This window comes from Ochlerotatus camptorhynchus, unplaced genomic scaffold (genome assembly GCF_037179485.1).
Source record: "Ochlerotatus camptorhynchus isolate MF236.1 unplaced genomic scaffold, CSIRO-AGI_Acam_v1.1 ptg000639l, whole genome shotgun sequence".
NCBI classification, from domain to species: Eukaryota; Metazoa; Arthropoda; class Insecta; order Diptera; family Culicidae; genus Ochlerotatus; species Ochlerotatus camptorhynchus.
This window is the reverse complement of record NW_027041118.1, coordinates 1,236,277-1,249,106: the sequence shown is the minus strand read 5'-3', so window position 1 is coordinate 1,249,106 and position 12,830 is coordinate 1,236,277. Positions and strand designations below refer to the sequence as shown.

Here is a 12,830-nt window from a genome sequence, read left to right as displayed (position 1 = left end):
CAAACCATCACTTATGAAATGTATTTCCGATACAGCCATCACAAATTCAATGTTGTATTCTTATTGCTTATGAAGTTTTCTGATTATATAATCATTCAAAGTTTCATATTTAAAGAACTAAATTGTTTGAGATTCACCCATTTTTTTTCTACATTCATCGAGCATTATCTAAGTAACCCCAACCCCAATAAATGTATACCTTAATTTATTCATACAAAAAAGTTAGATTTTTGATTTTAATGGTAATAAGAGCCACCCTAGAATTCATTGTCATAAAAATGAGGGCCTAACTATAAGGAACAACTTTGTAGAAGCGACTTTTAGTCTAAAGTTTCAATTTCAGGCTCAAAACATATCATTCCACCTAAATCTGCATTCTGGACCACTGTGCATTGTGATATCACATCATTATCTAAGTAACCCCAAATCAAAATACTGAAATTCGGTCACAAGACTAAAAAAATAGTTAAAATGCTTTAATTTTCGTTCAACATATCCGGAGTGATTTGAGATTTGGGCGTAATTGAATTTGTAAACAAACCCGTCAATCGCCGATTTCTCGCGAATGAAAGCTCAATTTCGAAAATTAATAACACTATGAGGTGGAGGAATTATACCTTTTTTATTTGGTATAGCTTGTTTACGAGATTGAGGTTTTATTCACGAGAAATCGACGATTGACCTGTTTGTTTACAAAAGCAATTCCGCCAAAATCTCAAATCACTCCGGATATTACTAACGAATTAACTCTTGGATCATCAGTACTTGTTTTAAAAATATAAAATTTAAAAAACTTTCATTGCTGTAAATTTTTTTTTAGAATAAACTTTAAAAAAAACTATCAATGTTACCCCGTTTTACGGTATCTACGAAGCGGGCTTGATGAGTACCTAAGTACAGATAAGTACCTATATTCCAGTTCGAATAAAATCGTCAGGAGCTTTCGGAAACACCTCAAAATACCCGGCTTATGAGTAGTAAACATTTATTGTCGCTAGTTGAAGTTTAATATTGTTTGTCATTTCTATAAACTGGGCTTAAATTACGAAACCACACTGCACGTTAAAAAATACTCACACATTTTAAGGACCTACCCAAGTAATCAACAAGCCCGTTAATTTGCCTTTTTTGCAATATAAAGCGGATATACGGTTAATATAAAGCTTTGACAGCTCTATATTAGCCGTAAGTCAGTCTTATATTTGAACAAAAAAGGTGAACTAGCAAGCTTGATGGTTACTTTGATAGTTCTCTCACGTTTATACGGTGGTCTTCACAGATACAACACTTGAATGGATTTGATTGACGTTAGTATGCGTGCTCTCGTGAATCCAACGGGTTTTAAAAACAAATAAGTTATCTATACTAAGACGATACATTCAGTTAAAAATTAAAATTCATAATTATATAATCATTAAATACATTGGTAGTAAAAATGTAGTTTCCGTAGAATATTGTTAAAAAAATACTTTGCTAGTTAAACAAAAAAAAAAAGGTAATTTGGCACATTCGGCAAACAACACTGTTATCCAGAGTATGTAGTGACACTGTAAAAATACTTGTTTTTTCTTTGCTTCAATAATTACTGTATGCTAGTATGTCTGGGTACGAAATATTGTTGAGTTTGTAGAACAAAAGAAAATGTTCGATTGTCTTTGTCTAGATTGCTAATGTTGCAGTAGCGCATGCTAATTGGTCCTTCATAAATATCGTGGTATTTGTCGTGCTAGGAAATCTTGTTCCACCGTTCTTTCCAACTAGGATTAGGATTGTTGGAAATGTGTAATCAAAATTTTGGTCGACATGGCCAAATCGTACGCACAACCCCGAACCTGCTCCATGTTCTGCTTAATGCTATCGGACAGCACCGACTGGCTACTATCCTCGGCGAACGATCGTTGCAGCCGGGCGCATTCAGTCTGGATCAGATTGGTGTTATAGTTTAACTGTTTGAGTGCATTCCGGAGAGTCTCCTCGCGCATCGTCGCCGGGAAGATGGCAATCAGTTCAGCCACCGCCACCCGTATCCGTTCGGCACACAATACAAATGCATCCGTTTTGGAGAGGTCTTGCATCGAGGCGAACAGTTCTTTGATGCGTCTGGCCACCAAATCGGTACGTTTTTTAACTTCATCGAACAAAGGTAGCTGCGCTTGGCTACCGCCTACAGATGTGGCGCCAGAGGTGTTTAGATCCGAGCCGGCACTGGTGTTCATGCTGGCACCGCCGGCCGGGGTGTTATTGTTGTTGGCCAACGGAGTCATCGAGTATAGGCTTTGGGTGATCGGAGGACGATTTTCGTCCCGCGGTAGCTGCCTTGCTTCGTACATACTTGCCGGGCGTTTATAGTACTGGCGACCGTCGGATACTGGTTCCACTTCCTCTGGATCGCCCACGGAGGATCCGTTTAGGTGACCGTCGATTCGTCTGAAACAAGAGATGGTGGTTTGAATTTGATCGGAGAAAGATGTTCCTACTTACAATTGCACATCATATTCCTTAGAGTCTATGTGGGACTTGAGTTGGTTGTTTTCGCTGGCCAGCTTTTGTATCAACTCGCGAAGCTCGTTTATGGTCGATTCTTGGTCCTGCAGCTTCTGCCGGAGGGTTTCGACTTCGACGTTCGAGACAACACTGGGTGGTGACTTGTTTACCAGTGCCTTCAAAACAGGTACAATTTTGCATTTTCGATCAACGGTTTTATTTTAATTCGTTTGGAATTAGTCAACGGTTTAGAAGGAGCGACACTTATTGGGATAAATGAGTATGGACATGGGTGATACAAACGGAGAATTAAGTACAGTTAGAACCGTATGTTAGTAACACGTGTATTCTTTGGCTTTATCGTTTCACAGACACAGGTTTCGGTTAGTATGTTATTGAAACTTAACAAAATCGCTGCAAGCTACTGGCTACATTGAGTTTCGATTTAGTAAGTTGTATTAGACATAAAGTTCTACAATGCGCTACTTAAAATTTATAACATTCTATCAGGTTAGTAAAAATGTATATGGTTTCAAAAAAATTGCTCGTTGATAAAATGATTCGAATCTGGACGGCTTTGCGATTAAGCAGGTGAGTGCGAAGAATTACAGAACAGCGCGCTGGGTAAATATACAAATCAAATACCGTTTTGTAAATTATTCGTTTCCACGAATACACTCAGGGTCCCCTGTTTGCACCGTTGTTGCTAAGTCTTAATCAGTTTTATAACTGATAGTTTCAAGTCTTACAAATGTTTCTAATATCCGATACGTCGGGTTCAATACCTAAATCCAAACACTATTAGCTACAGAGTTACCTCTATGCTGTAAGTGTTTCTTGTTAAATATGTGGTCTGAAAGTCTGAGACTACAGTCATATAAGATTGAAACATGCAACATACTAACGATACTTTGGTTACTTTTGCGTAATTAAGAGTAATACAAATTTACTCGATTTAAAAATATTAGCTCGGAGTACAGCTGGCTTGCCCTAGACTTCAAGGGTATAGCGATGCAGATTGAGGAGGAGATCCTGATGACAGAAGATCGACACCAGGTTACTTGTTCACCATGCAAGGGGCTGCCATATCCTGGAATGTGAAGAAGTAACCAACCGTAGCCCTTTCATCATGTGAGGTGGAACTCATGGCACTTTCGAGGGCCATACAAGAGGTGATGTGGTGGAAGAATCTGCGCTCGGAGCTAACCGAAGTTGAAGCAATACCAATCTACCATAGAGGTAACTCTAAGATTTATTTATTTGTCAGCATCAACAGACTCGATATGGTCCCAATGATGGTTTAACTTAACAATCAAATTAAAGTCATAAGTTAAAACTACAAAACATTAAAACATGATCATTGACTGTTTCCATTTCTGAAGAAGTGTTAGTCGTGGCAGGTGAAAATCGAATACTGATGAAACTCGGTTAAATACTTGCTGCAGTCCGCCTATTGCACCGTTGATTGCATAGTTTGTCCTACGTAGTGTCATTCTCAGCATAACATTGTTTCGAAGCATTCGGGGTTGGACGTTAATGTTTACTTGCGCCAAGATTGCCATGCTGGGCAAATGAAACGGGTCTCTCCAAGGTAACATTCTCAACGCGTATCGCAGAAAGCGGCGTTGAACGGACTCGACTCTCTCAGTACCATTGTTGTAGTTCGGACTCCAAACCACAGAACAATATTCTAGAATGGAACGTACCAGGGAACAATACAGTGACTTGAGGCAATGGATGTTGGAGAAATTCTTAGCTGTTCTGAAGATAAAGCCCAATGTCCTTGACGACTTGTCGACGACGTACGAGATGTGTTGCTTATATGTAAGTTGAGAGTCCAGGATGACACCTAGATCTTTTACATGGCTCACACGTTCAATAATGGTGTCCCGGAGAGCATAGTGAAAAATGACTGGTTCTTTCTTTCGGGTAAAAGTGATGACTGAACACTTCGCAGGATTTACTGTCATTCGGTTCAAATGGCACCAGCTGGCAAACGCTTCAAACTGACGTTGTAGGAATTGACAATCATCGATCGAGCAGATCCGTAAGTAGATTTTGAGATTGTCTGCATACGATAGTCGTGGACCTTCGATAACTAAATTCACGTCACTGAAGTAGAGTAAGAAAATCAACGGTTCCAGATGACTTCCTTGAGGTATTCCTGACGTAGCTGCGAAAATGTCGGACTGGCAGTCACCATAGGCTACCACCAACTGACGATCGGCGAGATATGAGCAAAACCATCTCAAGAGATTTCCGCTAATCCCAAGTCTATCCAATTTGGCGATCGCGATGGCGTGATTTATCTTATCGAAGGCAGCAGACAAGTCAGTGTAGATGACGTCTGTTTGTGACTGTTCAACCATACTTTGCGTGATGTACGATGTCAGCCACAGTAGATTCGTGGTAGTAGATCGACCAGAGGTGAAGCCATGTTGATCTTCACTTAGATACTGCTTGCAATGGGAGGGCAGAGGCTCTATGATGATTAACTCGAATAAATTCGAAATTGCGAACAACGATGTAATTTTACGATAATTATCCACGTTCCGTTTACTACCCTTTTTATACACATGGAAAAATGCCAAACGATATGGACAATCGGAACAGATGTTGTAGCGGTGACAGTAAGTTAGCGATATGCTTCTTCAGAAAGACTGAAGGGACACCATCCGGTCCAGGGTTGATAGAAGGCTTTAGTTTTAGTGCGGCAGTCGTTATCACTTCAGCGTTGACCCAGAGCTTGACCGGAAAGTGGAACGCTGCTTGCTGCTAGAGTCACGTATTCGTTGGTTAAGCTCTCGTCAGAGAAGACACTTGCAAACTTGTTGGAGAACAAGCGGCAGACTTCCTGTGGAGTGGAAGCGACTTCGCCGTTCAATATCATGGATGATAGTAGACCGGACTCTCTGCGCTGCTCCTTCACGTACTTCCAGAAAGATCAGAAGGTCCCGAAGAAACGTGCTCAACTTTTTGGTTCAGCTCTGGCACTCTCTCCGGTCCCAAACTAATCGATGCACCCCTCGAAACATAGGAAAATCCCCGAACAACTCATTTTATCTCATCTGTCCAACATTCATAGCGAATCAAAAACAAACAAAGTGTAGTACTCGAATGTCGACTAGAATGGGGTACGTTAATCTCTGAGCTACTTAAAACTTCTACTCTGAACTCACATAATGCAGTACCAACATGTCAAAGGGGCGTAATTGCTTTTGTAAACAATGGCTTTAAACAATGGCACCCCTCCAAATTAACAATGCTGGTTGGTAGAAGAAATATTTCTCTACCTGTTGGTGTCATTAATTTTCATGAATGAGCTTTTATTCGTGAAAAATCCTCATTGTTTACAAATGCAATTACGCCCCTTGGAAATGTTGGCACTGAATTGACTTGGAGTTAAAATCTAAATTCTCCTAGAGTTCCTTCAATTTTCTCTAAAATACAATGGAGTTATCCCTAACCTTCATTCTAAAATCTCCACAAAATAACGCTGGCTCACCCACCCCTACACACATTGAATGTTGAATAAGAGCTTATTCAGGCAAATTTAAGCTTCTTCAGCTAAAAACTAACTTATTCAGCTGTTAATCAACTCAAATTGTTTGATGGGACGTAAGCTTACAGTACCATAATTTTGGGGCTATTTTAACCTAGCTGATGGGGGGGGGGGGGGGGGGAGCACGTTTCTTCGAGACTTTCTGGTCTTATAGAGTTACCTCTATGGCGTTAGTTTGCGTAGGCGAGCAGAGTTTCGACAAATTGACGTTTGAATCTTTGTTTACAAAAGCAGGTATGGCTATTTGAAAATTTGCTCTTGATTCTCACTCACATTCTTCAAACATAGTGTAGTACTAGAATTTTGACTAGAATGGGGGGTACGTTCATCGATGTACTTGGGACCGATATTTAGGCTAGTCCAGTGTGAGCCAATTTAGTTTCCACCGGTTGGTTCTACGTAGTTTGGTAGTAGCCGGTGTTTTTAAGGAAGTCGAGAAGTGATCTTTTCCTGTCTGGGTCATTGGATAATGCCTCTGGGACCGTTACCGTATTGGTCTCGGAAGTTTTGATATGCAGGACAATTTATTAGAAGATGCTCAACTGACATTTTGGTTAAGCACCCCACACATTGTTTGTGGAATCCATCGCGGTATCCGAGATCGTGTGAAAATCTGGTGTAGCCCAGTTTTTGGTGTCGGACCAGCATTTCGTCTCTCGTTTTATTTTGCGTACGAGAGGGTCTCGGGTATTATCTCATTCAGTGTACCATGCCGAAGCGATGATCGTTTAGACCAGATGTTTAAATCAACTGCAGGTACTTCCGGTTCCACTGAGATTTCCGATCTACCGTTTGCTGCCAGCCTTTCCGCAGCCTCGTTTCCACTGATACCGCAGTGGCTGGGAACCCGGACATATACGCTGTTACTGTTCGAAACCATTCTAATTGCTTGCACCAACGGGTGTCGGTTCTTCGGACTCTCAAGGGCCTTCAGCACACTGGGCGAATCGTTAATGATGGCCTTCCAGGTGAAGCTGGACTCCGTAACGGTAGAGAAGATGGCAGCTGGCTCAGTCGAGAAGATCGACGTAGGCTTAGGAAGGCCTCTGCTGGTATCTAGGATGGGGCCGCATACACTATAGCCGACTTCGCTCACTGTTTTCGAACCATCCGTTTAGATTCAGCGTTGTTCTAATGAGCTCGTTGAAGCGCGGGACCACAGTGTGGGGGTTCAGATTTTCTTTGTTAGGTTTATTTAATGCCCATATGATCTTAGGTGGAGAGTAGTCCCACGCTTCGTCTCCGACCCAGTGGACACTGGGAGGAGGTTCTGGTAGGTGAAATCTTGAAGGATCTTGTTTGTCTCTTTGAAGAGGAACACTCCCTCGTCGTCTCCGGTCGTCTTCTCCAGGAAACTGGTGGCTTTGGAACAAACGGCTTTTGCGACGCCAACGGTGGTTGTTGGTGTTCTGCTGGTGGTAATTCGTAACAGGTTCAATCGACTTTCACATTGCCATTTTATCCGATCACAGTGAAGCTGAAAGATCAGGTGACGGTCTAGATATACTCCGAGAACGCGGATCGTGGCGTCGAAAGGTATTTCTTCTCCACTGATTTTGGGGGGATTCCTTTTAGCTCGGTGTTTTCCTAAGCACAGGTGGGTGGCGATAGTTCGAATCCGACGGATGATGCCCAAGCATGCACTGCCTCGATGGCGCTTTGCAGACTCCTGCGAATCAGGGCGAGTCTATGGGAAGACTCCGTTCATGGCGATGAGGAAGAGGGTTACCGCCAGCACGGAGCCTTGGGGAACGCCGGTTTCCTCCGGAAAAGAGTTTGATTTTGCATTTCCGATGCACACCTGGAAAGTTCTGTTAGTGAGGAAGTTGCGAATGAAAGTAAAAGTGTTCCCACCGACACTCCAGCTGGCCAGTGTTGCCAACACTCCAGGAGTCCAAGTGTGGTTGTACGCCTTTGTAAGGTCCAGCGTGGCCAAGTCCACGAGGAGGCCATTCTCGAGGGCATCATTCAGAACTTGTCCGAGAGTTGCTAAATAAGTACTTGTGCCCCATCCTTGGCGAAATGCATGTTGGCGGTGGTCGAGGAGGTCGTTGTTCCGGATGAATTGCGTTAGTCTTCGATTGACCATCCGTTCCATGACCTTGCTGCAAGAGCTGGTCAGCGAGATGGGACGGTATCCGCTCAGTTCCGTTCGCACCGAGTCCTTCTTAGGAATAGGGATAACAAGACTATGTCGCCACTGGACGGGGAATGTCCTGTCTCTCCAAAACGACTGTATGCTGAAAATCTATTCCAGGCCAAAAATGTTAAAAATTTGTAATGATCATCGAAATTCACGGGTTTTTCCAGGTGACTTCGAATTTTCGGCTTTTCCCGGTTCACTGGTCACCTTGATTTATTCCACGTTATAGTGATTTATAATTGGTTTCCGTTATACAAGAACAATTAATCACAATTGTTCTTGTATGTTGCAAATAGCTTATTATACGTTACAACTCCCTAGTTTGAACATGGCATTGGAGTTACCGGAACATAATCTGTGTTTCGATTAAACAATTTTCAATTTTTGATTTGAAATTGGTTTATATTAAACCAATTGAAAAAGTAGCACATAAGTTGATATTGAAACCCATCTTTGACGTTCTTAAGAACCCATACTTGGAATTGATTTGAAGTTTATAGCAAGCATGGAGCCGCATACGATCAAAATAGTTTACCATGCGTTTCCATGCTCTATACTAGATTTGTTAACAGTGACCGTTACAATGTTCGCAATTCTTCGTACTCACCTTGGCGAAAGAATCTTTGGCATGCGGTTTTAATTTCCTATACAAGTTCGAACTGTTCGGCTACCATAGTTCCTTGAACACGATCACGAGCACAGTATGATTGATTAGTCAAAACGATACACAAACTCAACATATGAAGCTACATCTAATGGCACACCAGATGACACATGGACTGAGTTCCTCGATGAAAAATGATTCCCTATGTTACGATCTACGTTAATATCACAATCCTTTTCCTTCCGCCACCCACCAACAAGAAAACAAAACGAACATACACGCGCCGGTGGAGTACCGCCATGCTCCTCCACCTTCCTCCCCGACCCAGGCGTAATTTTTCAACCGAAGCTGTGGTTATGGTTTAGTACCGCTTTTTGACGCATCAGAAACTTTACCTGTTGCGCCACCGGTGCCAACGCGGCGTAATCATCGTCGGATGCAACCGCATCGTACAGCGGTTCATCGTCCGAGAGGTTCGATTCCCTGGCGGCGGTGCCCGTGACGCTGGCCGTGTTCTTCAGCTGCGCCAACGTTACCGATAGCGGAGCGGAATCAATCGGACGCAGGTTGGCCATATTCTGACGACGGCGGGCATCGATCAGGACATCACTAATCAGCCCGGAAAATTCCTGCTGGCTGAAGCGGGCCAACTTTTGACGACCCTGCATTGGAACGGAAAGTTAATTAATTTACTAAAAATTTTGATACACATTTATTGAAAAAAAAATCACCTGATTTCTTGTAGCACTCAGATGAGGATTCGTGGGAAGAAACGGCACGGCACCGATCTCCGGATTAAGCGAACTGGTAGCCCAGATGGCTTCCGTTTCCCGGCGGTCCACTTCATCGTACAAATCCATCACCAGTTCTTCGAACATTCGATTCGGAACCAACTGCAGCTTTCCTCGGGCAATTTTCAACTGTTCGCTGATTTCCTTCTTCGATTGGTCTGGAATGAGCAGGTGATGGCCGGACTGAAATATATTACCATTTGAGTATAACTTAACGTTATTTTTCATGAGAAATCCTTCTTCAATAATCGGTACCCACCGCATGATCCGGTTTCTTTCCCGTTAGGAAATAGCTCAAACGATCCGTAACTTCGTACATAGCCTCTACCAACCGCTCGGTGATGGCGGTCTGCTTGCAAGCTTTCGCCACGTCCAGGGGAGTGTTTCCCTGGGAATCGAGTGCATTCACGTCCGCCCCGTACACCAATAGCAGTTCCATTTGCAATAGTTGCCCCGACCGGGCAGATACATGTAGCGGTGTGGATCCTTTCTCATCGTGGAAGAAATTAGGATCGGCACCCTGAACCAACAGTCTCAAGCTGGTTTCCAAATTGCCAGATCGAACGCTGGCGTGCAACTGTTTGCTCAGTTCCACTTCCAAATTCACTCCTTCGTCTAGAGTTGGCTTCAGTACGTACGAAAGATTGACATGTTTGGCACGGATGAAATCTGCCTTGGTTGGATGGAGCGGATCCTTGGCCGTTGGCTTTCGTTTCAGATTTTTCGGTGCAACCGAGTCCAATAACAGGTGCTCCCAAACGCTGTTGGCCCCGTGACTGTTGAGCTGATTAACGAACGTTAGAACCGACGGAGACCAGCTTCCCTGGCGTAGGGATTTGACATGGGATATGTGGCGCCCGAGGCTACGATGAATCGAGCAGCAGTCCGCACACAGCAAAATGCCTCGGTTGATCGAAGCCCAGGAGGGATCTGTTAAGCAAGTTAACATAATTCCAGTTGAGAAATTGCGTAAAAGCATTCAATCTTCATCCGGAGTGCATAATGCAATCCGCACCTTAACCAGGTCGCGAATGAGAAGCGCAACAAGTCCATAAATAGCGTCTCGGTAATTGCCGTGGGTGTGTGAATGAATGAAAGTCCACCCTCGTCATCATCATGAATGGAGAAGAATAAAAAATAAACGACTCACCTGAGCAGCCACAATCGCCGCAGGTTTCCGCCTGGATTCGTGACTTGGCGCGGGACATTTTCGGCTTGCTGTTGCTGCGACTCAAACAGGTAAGCGCTAGTTCATGCTTTGACGCAATTTTTACTCTTTTCGGGCTCCGTTCCGCGGGAGAAAATCACGCAAATTTCGCTACCGGACCAAAACAAATCACTGCTCGCTGCCCGTCCGAATCGCCATCTTTTATTTTGGTTTTGCAGATGACAGAACACTGCATCAACAACAACAACAACAAAAACACCATCAGAAGGAGGATTTTGGTGTGCGACTCCCACTGTGGGCATCAGGAGCGTAGAAAAGGGACAAAATTGACGTCTTGCAGTGAAATCTTTGCGAGCTTTCGCCACCTACATTTCGAAGTGAGAACTGTTATATGGATGATGGTTGCAAGTTTATCCGCGGGAAACTTCCGGTATAATTCTATGATGTTTTCACGAAAAATTATTCATTGCAATTTTGCACTCACTCAAATGGCAAGGTTAGCTCCTGCGGAAAATGGTGAAAATGTGTGATTTCCACTGAGATAAAATAGGAAAGGTATTATCACAGACAAACAGACGTAACTCTTCATTGTGTATCTTCGTTCACGTATTTGACGGTTGATTTGAATATTATCAGTTGCGCGACCTACTCGCCGCAGCTCTGGCATCAGATCATTTTGACGTTTCTATACATTCTATAGAACTTTTATGCAATATAGAGATTGCTAAAGTATGACTGTGTAAGTGATTTGTTTTCATCGGGAAAATTTTCCGCTATGAAGTTTTTTTTCCCGATGAAAACATTTTGCGTATACGTATACGTGACGCACACTACGTACGATAAACGTCAGCAATCTCTATTGTTTGCGAGTTAGCAAGGAAGCTTCTTTTTCGCGAGAAACCCGAGAGATGTCGTTACTGAGGTCCTATGTTTTGAGATACTATGTTTTCAAGAAAAACTTTTTCAAAGAGTTACGTCTGTTTGTCTGTGGTATTATGCTGGTGATATTAAAAGAAATGGTATTATTCAATAATAGATCATAATAGTTCCTTTTAGGAAAACTTTTGGATAGTCACAAATTTAGATGGACAATACAACCACAGAGAACAGACGTTCAAGTTCGGTCAGAAACTTGTGTAAAATAAGTGGGAACGTCGCCGTTACGTGGTGTTAGTGGTGTTAGCATCTCCTGATTTTCTCTATAAATTTTCCACTTTCGACCAATTTGGCGCTAGTATCGATAAATTTTCTGTTGAAAATTGCCACTTGGCGCTACTAGCATAGAGGTAACTCTAAGACCACTGGGTCCCGAAGAAAATCATTATTATTTTTGGCTCACTCAGTACCAGAACAACGGTCCCAAGCAGTCCCAAGCTATTTCACTCACCCCTGCATGTTCTGCATGAATCCACACACCCCTGATGTTATCTGTCAAACTTTCATAGCGAATCAAAACAAACATAGTGTAGTAATAGAATTTCAACTAGAATAGGGTACGTTAATCGTTTGCTTGGGACCAATAGGCTACTAAAGTGGTGAGCCAATTTAAAATCGTTAGTTTCGTATTGATTGTTGCTATTAGTGTTTAGGAATATTTTTGTTGAGAAAAATGTAAAATTCCAATAGTGCCTTATTGGTTATGATCTTCCGGATTTCTTGTGTGTGGATAGTTTAGGTGCAAATCAGTTCAGATGTGTGGAAAATCGTAAAATAAGACAATTGCTGATGGAAATTCGCAAGATGTTCAATGAAAAATGCTTTAATTTGCGTTGTGAAAAATCCTTCTTCTGATGCCAACAAACGGTTTAGTTGACGTTTCCTCTCGAACTCGCGTGTTGCCCTCTACGTTTGTGGTGCATTAAAAAGGCCTATTAACACAGAGAACAGACGTCCGTGTAGTGGAAACACTTGTGTAAAGATAATTGGGGACGTTGGCGTTGGTGGCGCTTAAATCGAATAGGAATCTTTACACAAGTTTTTACAGAATTTTAGTTTGAGCCTCAACGTCTGTTCTCTGTGGAGGTAGCACAGACAAACAGACGTAACTCTTTGAAAAAGTTTTTCTTGAAAACATAGTA

The 12,830-nt window shown here is 42.6% G+C and overlaps 1 protein-coding gene across 1 annotated transcript; it reads right to left on the bottom strand.

Moving 5' to 3' along the window:
* Positions 1-968: 968 nt before the first annotated feature.
* Git (ARF GTPase-activating protein GIT1) lies at positions 969-10,956 on the bottom strand. Its single transcript, XM_065237688.1, has 6 exons — positions 10,735-10,956; positions 9,844-10,514; positions 9,525-9,767; positions 9,189-9,455; positions 2,482-2,660; positions 969-2,427 (listed from the first exon to the last, which is right to left on the bottom strand). Exons 1-6 carry the CDS (start codon positions 10,790-10,792, stop codon positions 1,764-1,766), a joined length of 2,082 nt encoding a protein of 693 aa, XP_065093760.1. The 5' UTR covers positions 10,793-10,956; the 3' UTR covers positions 969-1,763.
* Positions 10,957-12,830: the final 1,874 nt, after the last annotated feature.